The sequence below is a fragment of the Rattus norvegicus genome, chromosome 2 (genome assembly GCF_036323735.1).
Source record: "Rattus norvegicus strain BN/NHsdMcwi chromosome 2, GRCr8, whole genome shotgun sequence".
Classification (NCBI taxonomy): domain Eukaryota; kingdom Metazoa; phylum Chordata; class Mammalia; order Rodentia; family Muridae; genus Rattus; species Rattus norvegicus.
Genome location: NC_086020.1, coordinates 159,981,857 through 159,999,723, shown reverse-complemented (window position 1 = coordinate 159,999,723; position 17,867 = coordinate 159,981,857). Strand labels below are relative to the sequence as shown.

Below are 17,867 nucleotides of genomic sequence, written 5' to 3'. Positions count from 1 at the left end.
AATACCTTAACTTCAGATATTAAAGTCTAGATTCTGATATTACATAATTAACCATATAAGGTCAGTGGTTCTCAGCCTTCCTAATGCTGTGACCCTTTTAATCCATGGTGTGATGTTACTGCATGTTCCTTATGTTGTAGTGACCCCTAAACACAAAGCGATTATGTTGCTATAATTTTAGGAACACTTTCATGAATCACAATGTACATAGGATATTCGGGATAACTGATAGGCTGGCCCCAAAGGGATTGCAACCTACAGGTTGAGAACCGCTGCGATAGGTGCTTTTCTTCCCAGTCCCTTTAGAATTACTCTGTGATTCTATAAAACCATTGTTCAGCAGTAGGCAAGGCCGCTTGCTACAGAACTTGATGATCTATATTTGATCCTCAGAATACACACATATTTAAGAGAACTCTAACTCCTTCCAGTTGACATTTGAAATTCTCAAGTGTACCGTGGCATGTACTACACTGAACAAATAAGCTTTGATTGTCTTAGGAGAGTTCAACTAACCTTTCAGATTCAAACACGTATTTACATTAAAAACATCAGGTTTTATTTACTGGAAGCCTACAAAATGTTGAGATTCTTATGTGAAACTATAGAGAAAGTGAATGGGTATGTGAATACATGACCCTCTCTCCACATTTAGGTTTCTCCACTAGATTGGTAATACAGCTGCTCCAAACGGAAATACTTGCTAAATGTTCGCTAAGATACCTGCGAAGAAAAGGGTGTGCAATTTCTTTTTGAACTGTAAAAGGTATTTCCAAGAGCTCATCTCTGAAGATAGGGGGAGAGCTGAACTAATCCATACTTCCGCAACTATCTAGCACCCAGCCTGAAGTGTTTGATTTCTCAAATTCTTACATTAAATATTGATATCCCCCACTTCTATTCCTCACATTTATTTTTGATCAGTGGTTTATATTTCTTTAAATTTTACACGTTTTGTTCTCATTGAAAACATTGTTTATAATTGTGCTTTCAGTTGGTTCAATGGTAGTAGCTCAAATAAACTTGCAGTTAGCTTTTGGTTCACTTAGTGTACAAAATTACTTAGGATGCGCAGGAATGGAAATTAGTGAACTTGAAGATTGTTTGCGTAATAGCTCAAAACAAGTTAAAACGTGTTCATCACCTCATACAATCTATACTCCGGGCATGCTATGATTCCATGTATGGAATGAGGCTTTAGGAGTATGTGTTCCATTGAACTATAAACCATCCTGATACTATGTCAGTGTTACACATATCAACATATCTGTTTACTCTAAACCACCCTGACTGAAATACAAGGTAGCTAAGAAAAATTGGTTAACACTATTCATCTCAATTCCACTGCTTTCCTCTGGAAGATGTCTTTCTGTCTTAAAAATTTATAATAGCTAGCATGACAAGATCTTTGGTTGGGTCTGGAAATTACATTCTATATATTGTTTTTATATATGCTTTTACTTGATATTACATCATCAATAAAAGTATTTTTTTTAGAAATGGAGGTTTCTTCTCTCCATAGTATGTGGCAAGTAAGTTTCAGTCAGTCAGGCTATAGCTGAAGCAACAAATATCTGTGTAGTAAACACTAAAATTCATAACACAGAGCAAAGACACATGAAAGGTGATTTATTCCACACCTTTCTTTAAAAAAAATAAATTTGGCTCGAAATACTTGTGCTTGTAGTGTTCACCATTAATATTATCAGCTCACTCTATCAATTCACCTTTTCAATGCTCCTTAGAGCAAACAATTATTCGAGTATATTTGGGATTTTTGCATCAAAAGTTAGCATGAAAATCGAATGAGGTAAAAATAGATTCAAAAGTCAAAGAGAGTCAGCTAATTTACAGAAGATGATGTGAGGTTCCTTCAGGGTTATACTCCCCAGCCCTGAGGCAAAGAGGCATGCGTGTGATTTCACACTTGCCTACGTGGAATATGGCAACCCGAGTTGTGCAACCACTCAACAAGGCCTGAAGCATCTCTTGACTCCTCAGCCTACTATTGCAATTTGATTTCTCTTACACCTGACTCCTGGGGTTTTGGGGGAAGGATAGAGTTTGTTGGCAGTGTTTCCTGGATAAAGCTCTTTGAAACCGAATTCGGAAAGCTCATTAGGGAAACTGCTATGACAAATGTTCCTTCCACACCCAAGTCTTCGCACACTGAAGGCTCACAAAGAAGGCATTTTTGACCTAGAAAACACTGATAGAAGTTTGAATTTTGCCCCATAAAACTGAAACACTATATTTCAAAGGAACAGGCTCTATGTCATGATGCTTTGGTCGTGTTCTGGGTCTCTGGAGATATTTCGTTAATAATTCTAAAGGACACTGAGCATTTTGAAGAACAAACTGAAACATTTTAAGTATGACATTCTAAATCCCCACTTTACAGACTACCAAAGTGGTTACCTCTGAATCAACTGTGTTTGTGTGCCTATGTGTTACATAAAGCTGAACAGGGCCTTCTTTCTGGTCATGGCCAATTCTAGTCTTTCCTTTATAATGATAGCAGCATGCACCCTAGACTGCAATTAAACATGCCTATACAGCAGACAAATGGTCAAAACTAGAAAATAAGAGGCAAAGTGTCTCTATGCCTGCCTCATAAATGTTGTCATGAACAACTTAAAAGAAAGCTCTGCTTCTTTTCAAGTGATAAGCTGGAGTTCCTTTGAAAACTTCTGAAAATAGGGCCAAGTTGATTTTATGCTTACAGTGATAATGCATACATAATTTCATTTGTCCTGGACAATTCAATGTTTTCACATCTAAAAAGAATGGTGAGAGGCCCAGAGATGTCTCCCACAGACCTCCCCCCCCCTCTTGTTTGGGAGTGAGTGGGAAATCCTACCCTTTCTCCAAGACAGTTGGCTGAGGAACAGGATCTATTAAAAAGAACTGCGTTGGTTTGCACTGCAGATTGGATGGAGGAGCATTGAGCCACTGCATTAACAAGACTGCAGTGGGGGCAGTGGTCCCCTGAATCATGGAGCACTTTCACATGTGTGCAAGCATCTTCCCAGTGTCCTCATCTCATTTGTCACCAATTGGTATCTGGCTCCTCTCAACTCAAATCCACACCTTCTTGCAGCCATGCTACAATTTCATCACCGCCCCCCTCAAACCCCCACGTTAGTAAGTATAAAGATGAGGCAATGTGCGTACTTTCAGTTTGTCACCTATGTTGCATGACCGTTGGCAGTTTCTACAAACCACTTGGAAGGGCTCCTGGTAAACACTCAGCGATGTTGCCCCCGATCCTATCCAGTTCAGATGCTCTTAATCTGATCATCTCCCCCACCCCACCCCCTTCAGTTTGAGCTGTAATTTTCCAAACAGCCATCTCTCATTTGCAAAAGTTAAAAATCAATCCACAGATACAGAATGCTGACTTCCTGACAGGATCTCTCTTAGTGGAGCTGGCAAATTGTGACCAATAAATAGAAGGGGGTAGAGAGAGGGAAAGAGAGAGAGAGAGAGAGAGAGAGAGAGAGAGAGAGAGAGAGAGAGAGAGAGAGAGAGAGAGAGAGAGAGAGAGAATCACTTGCTTCCTAAGCAGGGATTTGCCTGCGATGCGCGGCGAGAGGACTGCGGCGGCTGATTTACACAGTTGGCGCGGAGGAGGGGCCGGGGGTGCGGGGGGGACAAGCTGGCGGAGGCTCCAGTGATGGGCTGATCTGGGGGCTCCGGAGCGCCGCTCCCTCGGTGCGCGATTTGGGGGCGGCTGATGGCTTTGCATTCGGTTTCCAGCCCTGCGTTTCTGTATTGCCTTCTAGTCCCTGACCTGGCGCTCCCAGTTTAGAGGCAGACGTTCGGTAAGTAACGTGTAATCTGATTTTAGTTATTTCCTAGGCCATCAAAGCGGTACTTTTAAAGCAGGTCAGTCTTAAAAAGATGCGGTCGCCACCACTGTCGCCGCCGGGAGCGTCTCCTTGGCCTGGAAAGCTCGCCCCCCTCCTCTGCCCACCTCTCCCTGTCCTCTGGCTGAAGAAGTGAAGGCGCTTGAATGGTGGGCTGTCAGGGGATTCACACCCCGCCAACGGGATCACATCGCCTTAGTGTTCTGCCTGAGATTTCCCAACGCCAAGTGCAATGTGGTGTGTACAGCCATACTGTTGTATCTATGTCCTCACCCCCACCCCCCACCCCACCACCTGACCAATGCTGGGATCTGAGATCTAGTCGCCCCCTTCCTGCCTCCTTTCCGTCTCTCCCCACCCTGTCTTCTCTCATCTCCATGCCACCCACCCCCACTCCCACCCATCCAAAGGGCAAAGAGCAAAGACACTCGGGAAAGGCAAGGGCTAGCTCTATCTCCTCGAGTCGACCGAGGCCGCAGGCAGGGATTGCGCTGTGAGAGAGACAATCTTTCAGCGAGATACAGAACAAGAGAAATGCAGAAAGGGACCTGAGCTCTCAGGAACTGGGGAGCTTGCCACTGAAGGGAGAGCACCATGATCTTTGATCAGGCGATCCAGGTCCTGGGACACTCGCACAGCCTGCCTGTCATCTGGGGCAAGCACAGAGAGCAATGGTCCTGAGCCCACCATCGCCAGCTTCACCGCGTTAGGTGCGCGCCCTGCTCTCCCATCGCTATGCAGCGACCATTTCCCTCAAAGTCTAAAAGGTGGACCACTCTAAAAGGATTACAAGCGTGATTTGGTAGCCTTTCCGAAAGTTGGTGGCTGGAAGAGGGGAAGATCCTGGGCGACAGAATGACGGATACAATGCAGCCTCGCGGAGAGTTTGCCCCTCCCGCTGAGAAGCCCCTTGGAGCGAACCTCGGAGATCCTGAGCGCTCTGCACCATAGGTACTCATCAACACCGGTTCCTACTTTGCCTGATTGAGATCAGTGTGTGTCTTATGTAGGATGTGTGCTGTAGAACGCATAGACTTTGGCCGCTGGATCTCCCATACACTCACAGGTGCTAGGGTTTTTTAAAATTTATTTATATACATTTATAAGAATTGTATTCAATAGATGTAAGGACGTTGGTGAAAGAACGGCTTCTGGAGACTAATATAACCTCAAACCTGTTCTACAGGGGAAAGAAATCTTAACTCTAACATATAGGCCAGGTGGCCAAGAGGAGAACCCCTCCCCCCTGTGGAGCGCTGGGTTGTATTTTAAGAGACCAAAGGAAAACGGGGATGGGGATATATATATATATATATGTATATATATATATATATATGTATATGTATATATATATTTTTTTTTCTAAAGAGACTCCTTGTGTTCTTGGACTGTCAGCAGCAGGATAAAAGGGTTCTATAGAAAGCTCATAGCTCTTCAGAAAATGAATGATGCAGCATTTTAATTATTTGTTCCAGGGAGATCGTTTCGCTTCCATATTGGAATATTTAATCTTAGATCTGGAATGAAGGGAAGCACTGAAAGGGGGGGTTGGGAAAGGGGCTCGCTGGGTAGAAAGAGCTTCTTGTCCTTCTCTGGACAAATAAATGGTGCCGGCGCTCCCAGCAGGACGCAGAAGAAACCAGCCCAAGGGCCCCGCATCCCCTAACTTTCAGAGTCTTCCCACCATTTAACATGCTATGCTAAAATAAAGGAAAGGAAGCTTGTGAAAGGGCCTTTAGGACATGGCCAATGTCCAGCACTGAGGACTGTAGTTCCAGAGACCAGTGGGACATGTTTGCAGAGGCCATTTACTGTGACTGGGAAGCCTAGGACAGCCTCCTGATTACCCATCCATTCCATTAGAGCCTGGATTCCCACAGGATCCCTGAAACAGCTGCTGCCTTTGCAAACTGGGAGATCAGAGAGATGGGCTGGGGGTACTGGGGAGGGAGGTGGAACTGCTCTTTTTTGATCAGTGTTCGGTGTGCACTGAGGTTTTTGAGTGTAAGCTTGTTTCCTGGTGGAGACCTGTCTGAGAAAAGGGTGGGTCTGGGATGTGAAGGGTACATACAGAATGTTAGAGAATCTTCTAGCCTGCTTACTGAGTTCGATCGCTGTTTCCAATCTTAGTTACTGTGGGGCAATAGACAGATGCCTGGATATTTTTAAGGCAGTCTATCATCTAGATCTCGGACTGACTTTTAAGCAATGCTTTGCTCAATTAGATGAAATAGACTTTAAAGTGGTAAGAAATTCATACCTATGCTCTTCTTTCTCTTCCTCTTCCTCCTCCTCTTCTTCCTCCTCCTCCTCCTCCGTTTTCAATACAGTTTTGTAAAATACCTTAAGGAAATCATCTTCAACACCTGCTAACTTTGAGGCCCTGACAAGAGAGTTCAATTATTAAGTAGTCAGGAAACTGAAATTCTACCCCCCTCCCCATGAACTGGTGATTGGATGGGGAAAGGAGTCCTGCAGTCTGGACACACTTCACAGTTCCCACTTAACAGAACCCCTTGATGCTTCCTGGACACTCCCCAATTCCACAACCAAGTTGTGTTTTCTCCTTGCATTTGAGGCTTTTGAAAGGTCCTGTTAGAGGGACTCTGTGAGAGAGCTGGTTGCTTCTACCCTGTCAAACCTGCATTCAATCGCCTCTCATCTGGACACTCACTATTATTCTCTTTTGGGGATACTAGAGAGGAAAGAGAAAGAGAGAGGAAGAGGGGGGAAGAGGAGAAGAGAAGAAAGCAGCAGGAGGAACTAAAGGAAAAGAAAATCAATGTCAGAAACCTCCCTCCTTTGAGGTCTCCAAAGAGTATGAATTACCCCATTGCTTTTCAAGTTTCTCCATCCCCCAAGTAATAGAGAGAGAGGGAAAAGAGGAGGTGAGAAAGGGAAGAAGGAAGGGAGATAGAGAGAGGCAGTAAGGGAGAGAAGGTAGAGGGGAACCTGGGAAAGAAGGAAGAAAGGAAGGAAGAGCGGAAAGTTGAAAGAAAACGCAGAGTTGTTGAGATAGAAGTAAATCTAAATTGAAGGAAAGGTTTTGGTGCACAGGGATTGAAGCAAAATGCAAAAAAGTCCGTTCAAGTAGCTAAGGATGCTTGAGCTCTTATTTGGGACACCCAGGCAGAGCCAGAGAGACTCAGCTCTTCCACCTGCAGGATGTGGATAACTAGCTCATCCTGGCCTTGAAGGGAAGTCTGTGAAGAGAAAAGCTCATTCCAAATATGGTTTCACTTTCCAAAGCCTCTGCATGAAAGAGGGGAACTAGGAAGCAAAGGTCCAAGGGGCTGGTACTCGCCCCCATCTCTACCCATGTCCTTCTGGCAAAAGAATGTTTCCCTCAGGTTCTCTTCTCTTTCTTGGTCTTGGCTTTATTCTTTTGAATACCTATACTCTTGAGTGCTTTACTTCTTTCAGCTCCCCTTCATGCTCCCTCGAGCACACGCTATGCGCGCACACGTGCACACACACACACTCACACACACACACACACACAATTGTATAGTCAAGGCTTCTTAGTGCTCGCTCCCGACCAAAGGCTAAGCGTGTTCCCCTACTTGGAGCTCATTTTCATGATGGGAAACGCTGAAGGGTTTTCAACACACATTAAAAAACAAACAAAATACACAGCGCGAAAGAAATCCAAATCCCGCAGTGTGGTATGAGCCTGCCTTCCCCCCTGGTGCCCAAGGGTGTAGGGTAACCGGGGAGAGCTGCTACAGAGGCGGCGCACCCAGCAGCAGCGGCGGAGCTGGAAGCCTGCTGCAGCCTCATCTCCTCCCTCCTTTATTGAGGGTGCCAAGCGGCAATCCTGCATCCTAAAGAAGCCCATTGAAGAGCCCATTGCATTCTCTGCACGTCTCAAGCTAGCTTTTTAATTTATTTTTTAGGGCCTTCCCCCCTCTCCTCAACCCCCCTAGCTTCGGCTTCTGCAAGAAGGGACTGGACAAGAGAGGATCCTTAAACTCAAGCTTTGTTTTCCTTGCTGCTTGTCTTTTCATTCTTTTCCATAGTCAGTGCTGAGAAACAAAAATAAAAACCAATATCCAAACGTCCTGCAAAAATAGGTAAGTCAACGATATCTGGTTTAGCCTGGTTGTCTGAAGCCCAGAAGTGTGGAAAAAACATTTTTTTAAATGGTGAGGAGGAATGTAATGTAAGTAGAGTCTAATATTTTAGAAGGAATCCAAGGGAAGACTAAGTGGCACTGTAATGTATCCTCATCTGCTTTCTCTGTCTCTTTTTCATTTAATTGTTTCTAAAAATTGACTATTCCATGCCGGAGGCAGATTCCACTTTGCTTTCTCAAGAGTTTCTCCTTGCAGCTGTGTTCATGATATGCCAGTAGAATGTAAAGATAAATTCTTCCCACTTTCCTTATAAATTGTCTCCTTGTGCTCCTTGTGTTTCAAGTTAAGGAATATTCCCTTGATATATGTATCTGATGTGGGAAGAAAACATAGGTTGGAGACCCTGATTATTTTTATTCATTAAAATCAGCCATTCAAATTCAATGGATATTTCACTGACTTGCGAAGGATAATGTAATAAACCTGTAATATTATAATGCATTTATGTACGTGTCTTCATATCCTGATGTGGCTAAGCAAAGCAAGAGAACCTTTAATGAAAGCAGTGTATGTTTCCAGAGTAGGGCACTGAGTTCATTTCTTCTCATTGGAAACATAAATCTTTTCTAAAATGTTATCACATACTTGCTCATTTATAAGCAAGAATTGGAGTTTCCACCCTTTAACCACCTACTTCTTTTTTAGATCCCTATCTTCATATATATGGTTCCTTAGTTGATCTCCAAGGCAAGATTCTCACTCCAAACTAAGCTCTTGCAAGTGTTTTGCTTCAGACACTCCCAGGCTTAGCGACCTTTAGCTGTCACTATCTTTAGCTCTGACAATTGCAAGGGCCTGTTTTTCAGAAGATCTCATCACTCTAATGCTTTAAACATCCAAATGAAAATGTGTAGACATTATTTATTTAACTAAAAGATACTTATATTTTCTGTGCTTGGACAGGAAAGGTTAGAGATTGGGCATGGAAGTGGGTTCACATAGTAATTAAGTAGCTTTTCATGGGTTTCTTAAAAGAAAAGCTTAAGTTTATTTTATAACAACTTTTCACATCTCAACATCCGATATTAGGCAATTTGTTCATTTTTCTTTGAACTATTTACTATCTTCTGGTTATACAATGTTTTAAAATAATAAATGTTTACAATTTGTAGAACAGTGTTTTCCCCCATGACTTCTAGTATGATCGATAATGGCAAACCTGAGTTTTAAAAGGCAAGCAAGTAAAATCACTAAGTTACTGTCTTTATAGCTGAATATGTCTGTGACCATAAGGCTGAGTCAGGATTCCAATTCCGTTGTTTTTTGTAAGAGGAAATCAGTGCATGCTGCTTTTGTTCATGTCATGTAACACTTACTGAGCAGGGTTTGGTTGAGGAAAATGTCATTGCATGTTGCAATATGTCAGACTCTTAAATTGAAAATATAGGGCCCACTTTAACCATTAAGCATTTTGCTGCCTCGTTTGGAATATCAGTTCCGTACCTGCTGAGGTTTTCATACCACTCTTAAAAAAAATTCCCCAGATGTAGGAGTCAATTAAAGTAGTACAAAAGCTAAAAATTCTGCATCTTTATTTCTGTTGCAGTTTTGTTATCAACCAGGAACGATGAAGCCAACCATAACTGAGATGCTTCACAGAGGGAGAATGCTGTGGATCATTCTTCTAAGCACAATTGCTCTAGGTTGGACTACCCCGATTCCCCTGATTGAGGACTCAGAGGAAATAGATGAGCCCTGTTTTGATCCATGCTACTGCGAAGTTAAAGAAAGCCTCTTTCACATACATTGTGACAGCAAAGGATTTACAAACATTAGTCAGATTACTGAATTCTGGTCAAGACCCTTTAAACTGTATCTTCAGAGGAATTCGATGAGAAAATTGTACACAAATAGTTTTCTTCACTTGAATAATGCTGTGTCCATTAACCTTGGGAACAATGCATTGCAGGACATTCAAACTGGAGCTTTTAATGGCCTTAAGATTTTAAAAAGACTATATCTCCATGAGAACAAACTAGATGTCTTCAGAAATGACACCTTCCTTGGCTTAGAAAGTCTGGAATATCTTCAGGCAGACTACAATGTCATTAAACGAATAGAGAGTGGGGCATTTCGGAACCTAAGTAAATTGAGGGTTCTAATCTTAAATGATAATCTCATCCCCGTGCTTCCAACCAATTTATTTAAAGCTGTTTCCTTAACCCATCTGGACCTTCGTGGAAACAGGTTAAAAGTTCTGTTCTACCGTGGGATGCTGGATCACATTGGCAGAAGCCTGATGGAGCTCCAGCTAGAAGAGAATCCTTGGAACTGTACCTGTGAGATTGTGCAGCTCAAGAGTTGGCTGGAGCGAATTCCTTACACAGCCCTGGTGGGAGACATCACCTGTGAGACACCTTTCCACTTCCATGGGAAGGATCTCCGTGAAATCAAGAAGACTGAACTCTGTCCACTCTTGTCTGACTCTGAGGTGGAGGCCAGTCTGGGGATTCCCCACTTATCATCAAGCAAGGAGAATGCCTGGCCCACGAAACCCTCCTCTATGTTATCTTCTGTCCATTTTACTGCTTCATCTGTTGAATATAAATCCTCTAATAAGCAGCCAAAACCCACCAAACAGCCCCGAACACCCAGACCACCATCTACATCCCAGGCTTTATATCCTGGTCCAAATCAACCTCCTATTGCCCCCTATCAGACTAGACCACCCATTCCCATTATATGTCCTACTGGGTGTACATGTAATTTGCATATCAATGACCTTGGCTTGACTGTCAACTGCAAAGAACGAGGATTTAACAACATCTCTGAACTCCTTCCAAGGCCCTTGAATGCCAAGAAGCTGTACCTGAGTAGCAATCTTATTCAGAAGATATACCGCTCCGATTTTTGGAATTTTTCTTCTTTGGATCTCTTGCACCTGGGGAACAATCGCATCTCCTACGTCCAGGATGGGGCTTTCATCAACCTGCCCAATCTGAAGAGTCTCTTTCTCAATGGCAATGATATAGAAAAGCTGACACCAGGGATGTTCCGCGGTCTCCAGAGCTTGCATTACTTGTACTTCGAATTCAACGTCATCCGGGAAATCCAACCTGCAGCCTTCAGCCTCATGCCCAACTTGAAGCTGCTATTTCTCAACAATAACTTGCTGAGGACCCTGCCAACTGATGCCTTTGCAGGCACATCCCTGGCTCGGCTCAACTTGAGGAAGAACTACTTTCTCTACCTGCCAGTGGCTGGCGTCCTTGAACACCTGAATGCCATTGTGCAGATAGATCTCAATGAGAATCCTTGGGACTGCACTTGTGACCTAGTCCCCTTTAAGCAGTGGATCGAAACCATCAGCTCAGTCAGCGTAGTAGGTGATGTACTCTGTAGGACCCCTGAGAACCTCACCCACCGTGATGTGCGCACTATTGAGCTGGAAGTTTTATGCCCGGAGATGCTGCATATTGCCCAACCTGGACCATCCCCACCCCAGTCTGGAGATTACCACCCTAACGGGGGACCGACAAGTGCATCACCTTATGACTTCTCTCCTCCCGGGGGCCCTGTGCCACTTTCTGTGTTGATTCTCAGCCTGTTGGTTCTGTTCTTCTCAGCTGTCTTTGTTGCTGCAGGCCTCTTTGCCTATGTGCTCCGTCGGCGTAGGAAGAAGCTACCCTTTAGAAGCAAGAGGCAGGAAGGTGTGGACCTTACAGGAATCCAGATGCAATGCCACCGTCTGTTTGAGGACAGTGGGGGCAGTGGTGGTGGGAGCGGAAGTGGAGGGCGACCAACTCTGTCCTCGCCAGAGAAAGCCCCTCCCGTGGGTCACGTGTATGAGTATATACCCCACCCAGTTACTCAAATGTGTAACAACCCCATCTATAAGCCTCGAGAAGAGGAAGAAGTGGCTGCCTCAGCAGCACAGGACACAGGAGCTACAGACCGTGGAGGTCCTGGGACACAGCCACCAGGAATGGGTGAGGTGCTCTTAGGAAGTGAGCAGTTTGCAGAAACACCCAAGGAAAACCACAGTAACTACCGGACCTTGCTGGAAAAAGAGAAGGAGTGGGCCCTGGCTGTTTCCAACTCTCAACTCAACACCATAGTGACGGTGAACCATCACCACCCTCACCCTCACCACTCGGCTGTTGGTGGGGTTTCAGGGGTAGGTGGAGGGACTGGGGGAGACTTGGCTGGGTTCCGCCACCATGAGAAGAATGGTGGGGTGGTGCTGTTTCCCCCTGGGGGAGGTTGTGGTGGTGGCAGTCTGCTACTAGAACGTGAGAGGCCACAGCCTGCTCCATGCACAGTGGGATTTGTGGACTGTCTCTATGGCACAGTGCCCAAATTAAAGGAACTACATGTCCACCCCCCTGGCATGCAATATCCAGACTTACAGCAGGATGCCAGGCTGAAAGAAACCCTTCTCTTCTCAGCTGGAAAGGGCTTCACAGACCACCAAACCCCCAAAAGTGATTACCTCGACTTAAGGGCCAAACTTCAAACTAAGCCGGATTACCTCGAAGTTCTGGAGAAAACAGCATACAGGTTCTAACAGAAAGAAGAAAATAAATTAGTGGCTTTGTTTTGATTTCCAAAAGAAAAGGAAAATAAAAAGAAATATATCCCCGGCTCCCATTATACTTGTCCCAATAACTACATCCTTACAATTTCCCCTGCCCAAGACAGAACTGAAACGCATGATAACTAGAGAATACAAAAGTGTGCTCCCCCCCCTCTCAGATGCGATTTTGAGGAAGGGCCATACTCAGATCATTAATCAATGAAGTGCCTTCGCAGACTTTTGCCAGCAAATGTTATCATTATTTTTTTATACTGAAACTCGAGACTTTGACTGTGCCATGTGTGAGGTATATTGGGGATCGTTGTATTGATCCTAAATGAGTAAAATTCAATGTGTCTTTTTATTTCCTTTAACTTTTCTTCCCTTTAGTTGCAGTTGGAAAGGGAGGGGGGAGGTTGACATTTATGGCTTTCTCTCCTTTTCCCATCATGGCACAGGTTCTGTACATGTATAAACAATGCAGTTTGCTGCATGCTTGAAAACTGCAGGATGGGGAGGGAGGGGCGGGTCTTGCTCGAATGTTCTCACACTGTTCTCTCACACACATATTCATGTGCACACAACAAATCCCTACATACACGTAGGTCCCACAGCCTGCACTGGGTGCAGTACACACACACACACACACACACACACACACACACATACTCCTCCCCTGCAACTTAATATGCTTAGTTCTGGTTTAATCTATTTCTTCCTCTACATAGCTCCACGCGCCCTTCACTCGTAGTGTACAGCTCACAGCATCTCTCCTACCACCCTGGGAAAAGTCACATTCGAGGCTGGATCCTACTGAAGCCAAGGCTTGTTGGTTTAACAGCTGGAGACACACCTAGGGTTGAGCACCCTCCTCGTGACATTTCATCCTGATGTCAAGATTTTTGAGAACATCTGCACTTTCTTATATATATATATATATATATATAAATATATATAAATATATGATATTAAAAAATAAAAGAGCAACTGGGTATATATCACTAACAGCTTTGTAGGAAGCACTTTTAATGTTTTCTCTCTCACACACAAAGATTCAAAGGAAATGTGCATATATTTATTCTGTAATTTCAGTGATTATAAATTGTAAAGGTAATGTTTAATCATTGTATAGTGATTATGCGTCTGGTATAGCTTTCCTAATAAAATGTTTTTGAAAAACATAATACATTATATATAGAGGATACAAAGCTTCAATTTAACCTTCAGCTATGCCATGCTTTTCGTATTCCCGTTTAAAAATGTTATTTTATTTGGTATACAGAAAGCTAAATGATTAACAAGTTCGATGCACTGTGATATTGATAAATATTATTATTATAATACCTTATCCATATTCCATATTAGGATTAAATTGGGGCTTGGATATTCTGATCTGTTTTTCATGGGTTATACATTTTAAATTCAGTTTCCCAGTGAGGCACTGAGAAATAGGTGGGGTGTGACTGGGAGAAAACAAAGTGACTGGATGAGGAAATATAGGACTAATCTGGATGAGATAATCGAGCGTCTGTGGGTTTCAGACAAATGACACGAAGGAACAGAGAAACGATGTAGCTCTCCTTTAAATAAAAACAAGCACTAAAATTAGATCCAAGAGCAACTTAGGTACAACAGCAATCTTCATGCTCAAACACAGCACCAGAAAAGCCTAGGACTTCAAGTCAATGAAGTTTTAGAATATCTGTTACCTGCTAAAGTTGTGATTTTTATGTTTGGACTTTTTTTTTCCCTCAACCACTCACAGAAAATGGACCCGGAAATGCTTGAGTTAAGAACCTTGATTATGATTAAGTTTCATTTTTCTGTATGACGTTAAAAGATGTTTCAAAGTTTCTTGAGGATACGTTAAGTTATGATCCATTTCATGTGAGCAGAACACCAAAGAAAATTGAAATTTAGGACGCAAATGAGAGATAGAGGTACTTACCGCATTCAGCCAGTAGATGGCAGCAGAGCTTCAGCGATCTCCAGACACAGCCATCACTGAAGTGTGGAGTGAGGTTTGGATTCCTTAAAGTTGCCCTTGGAAATGATCATTACACATTGAATGTAGTTCCCCATGAGTCGCTGAGGCCTTACATTCCATCATTTTCTCATAGAAAAGGAGAATGCCATCAGTTTCTAGGTCCGTGTGGTATATGCATTCAGGGTATTGGATTTAAAAGATGGGGGAAAAGTGAATGTCTTGAACTTGTTAATGTAACCATTAACTACATGGAACTATTAGTGTGGACATACAGAGATAAAACACACAAGTACATCAATATAAAATGCACGCTTCAGGGATTCTTTGCATTTAATATTAGACATATGTAATTTCTGTCCTCAATTATTCATTCTATTTTGGAGTCTATTTAGAAAGCCCATATAACTAATTACTGTCTCTTTATGTAAAATGTCGAAATGGAGCTCTCCTTATGTAGTAGAGTTGAACACGTTACAAAACAGATGCCTTTTTGTAAGCTTTCTATAGATCACGTTCACTAGATAGTTCATCTTCCGTGTTCTTTCTAATTATCTTTCCCTATTACTAATTTTTTAAAATGACATTACTGCTCTTAGAGGGTTTACAACCAGACTTATGGAGTCACTGTAAACTACAGTGACTATTTACCTTCCAATTCTTCTTAATCAATCATTCTGGCGAACACAAGAAATAAGAGCAAATACCTAGATCTTTCAAATGCTAACAATGCCTTCCTAGAGAACTGTGGGGCCACGCAACACAGTCTATTAAACGTATCAGGTTAAATGTCAACCCTAAGGACCCTGGTGCTTTCGACATTGGAACATAAGTCTTCATAAACCTCATCGAATTAAAATATAAATTGATAATTGTAATATTTATATTTTATTTATCAAATATTGAGGTAAGACTGTCTAATCTTAAAATTCACCCTTGAATGACTAATAAATTCATTTATATAGTGAGAACAAATTTATATGAGAATGAAATTTTGTATTTAAGAGGACAATATTTTGCTTTCATGGATTTTTATATCCCCTGACTCAGTTACTTAATTTAATTTTGCACTAAAATTGAGTTAAGAAACTTTAGTTTATAATAACATATTATTTCCTTTAAATGTCATTAATCTTACCCCAAAAGTATGAATTGGCATTTGCTTCATGTTTCTTATTGAAGAAAATGACTTATTTTTTTACAGAATAGGTAACTAAATCCCTTCATAGCAATGCTTTGCTGCTGAGTTCGACCAAGATTTCACATGTATTTGCTTTTCTTCATTACTCTTTTTATTATTAATTACAATAATAGTATTTGGACATTGCAAATGCACTGTGTTGTCCCTTTAATGCTGACATGATTAGGGTAAAACTATTGCAGGTGATCAGTTTAATTCAGAATACTATTCAAATGTTAGATATCATTATATGGTATTATTTATGTAGATGCTTTTATATTTTGAATAGAGATATATTACTTCATCAAATTGCAAAATTATTTAAAATAGGATGGTAACTGCAATATTTTTAATAAAAGTTCAGAGAGAAGATAACAAAGAAACTTTAATGACTGATTTGGAACCTTTCTTTTTTTCTTAACTCGGAAATTTTAGTTTGAAAACCTCATCATCTTAAGAGAACCTGTTTGTGGTTAGGGTTCTGAAAGCCCTAACACTGCAGCAGGATGCCCCTCCAACCATCTTAACACAGTGTTGGACTCACTCAGTATAAATCCAGGATTAGCACCTTTTTAAATTACATTGCTCACACCAATGAATTGGTGTTCCTTATAAATGGCGTTAATGAAGGGAATACCTCAAAATCCCCCACAAGATGTGTCACACAAGGCTATGACAATCAAGGACACTGTTCAGGGAAATGATGCTGTCAGAACTCTCCAAATCAAGTGAGTGAACATGTACATTTGTAACTTATACTCCGCTCAAATCCCTCACTTATGAAATTTCAGGTAAACAGAACAAATCCTGAGTCAATGAATCACCTACATGTTCTGCCTAACGGATTGCAGGCCTTTAAAAGAAATCAGAGCAATAACACATACATTTGTGTGTACAGACATATACTTAGAAGTATTATATGTGTTTATACATTGCACATACACGTATATGGTTTATATAGAGAGTTACATGAAAATTACTCACTTTCCTCCATGTGGAATGCCAGTCTTATGCACTTGTTTTTCTTGCTTTCCTCTAGCCACCGTCCAAGTAAAGCTGGAAGAAACGTGAAGCTTTTCCTCTTGGTGCCTTCACTTGTAATAGTTGAAACTGTAATCAAGATTTCTGAATGTAAACGTTCTCTCTTCCTTTCTTTTCTCTTTTTGTTACCTCTTATTCTATTTCATTTTGTTATTTAAATCACAAGGGGCACTCTCAGTCAAATGGCAATCCATTTCAAACTAAATATTCACAATGAAGGGACTTGCTACTTATCTGTATGCAACTTAAGTCAAGTAGAAAACACAGGCTACCTGCTATTTCTTCTATATGTTTGCCCGGATACATTTTAAAGGTGTAAACAATTTTGATAGCCCATTTAATTGGAGTAGCTGTTAGAAATTCATCTAGATACAAAGGAAGACTGAAATGGTGAAGTTATATAATAAACTTAAAGAGCGTTTTATGACACATATGCAGTTTCATGTTTAGAAAACAGTTACTACTATCATTATTCAGATGTTTAATAACAAAGACAGTCACAGGCAAGGGCAAGTATTTTTATTATGTCTTTCCTTCCTCATCAAAGAGGAAGTTTTCACATCACAAATTACTGTGAATAGAAATCACTCCTGGTGCCAAGGTGATGGTTTATTGGCTCTGACAATTTTGGCTTTTGAAAAGAATGTGCATATTTCTGAGCAACTGTATTTCCTTTCCATTGCATGTTGTTATTCAAATAGGTTGAAAACTTTAATTTAAAACAAGACTTATAGTAAACTTCACAGAAATATTGTCACAGGGCAATTATAAAAATTCATATTTTGATCCAACACTTATCTTTAAACATAATTAAATGATAAACATTTTAAAAAGACTCCCTTAAATACCATTCAGTTCTGTTAAGGTCCATACTGCCTGAATTGATATTTTAATATATTATGCTTAGTTATTACCACAAAATTAACTGATCGGGTTTGTAATATATATTGTATTAAAACGAAGTAAGTTCCACCAGAAAGGATGTGTTTATGACCATATTCAAATTTGAACACTTTGTTTAAATCAATTTGTAATGATCTCTCTCTATTTTTCAATTTCTTTAGACAATGTCTTACTTAGAAGCCCAAGCTAATTTTAAACTCACCAGGTAGTCAGACTGGCCTTACTCTCAAGACAATTC

The 17,867-nt window shown here is 41.5% G+C and overlaps 1 protein-coding gene across 3 annotated transcripts; it reads left to right on the top strand.

The window, feature by feature from the left end:
* The first annotated feature begins 3,529 nt into the window (after window positions 1-3,529).
* Window positions 3,530-16,074, top strand: Slitrk3 (SLIT and NTRK-like family, member 3). 3 transcript variants are annotated; one of them, XM_008761091.3, is made up of 2 exons: window positions 3,530-3,824; window positions 9,552-16,074. In XM_008761091.3, the coding sequence occupies exon 2, from the start codon at window positions 9,573-9,575 to the stop codon at window positions 12,510-12,512; it is 2,940 nt and encodes a 979-aa protein (XP_008759313.1). In that variant the 5' UTR covers window positions 3,530-3,824; window positions 9,552-9,572; the 3' UTR covers window positions 12,513-16,074. The 3 variants fall into 3 exon arrangements, with proteins under 3 accessions (XP_008759313.1, NP_001101153.1, XP_006232552.1); NM_001107683.1 differs by lacking the exon at window positions 3,530-3,824 and adding an exon at window positions 4,502-4,820 and having other exon boundaries at window positions 9,552-12,554; XM_006232490.5 differs by lacking the exon at window positions 3,530-3,824 and adding an exon at window positions 5,859-7,942.
* The last annotated feature ends 1,793 nt before the right edge of the window (window positions 16,075-17,867 follow it).

What these genes read in the sequence shown, in the direction of transcription:
- Slitrk3 (XM_008761091.3), top strand. Translation starts at nt 9,573, where the DNA reads ATGAAGCCAACCATAACTGAGATGCTTCACAGAGGGAGAATGCTGTGG.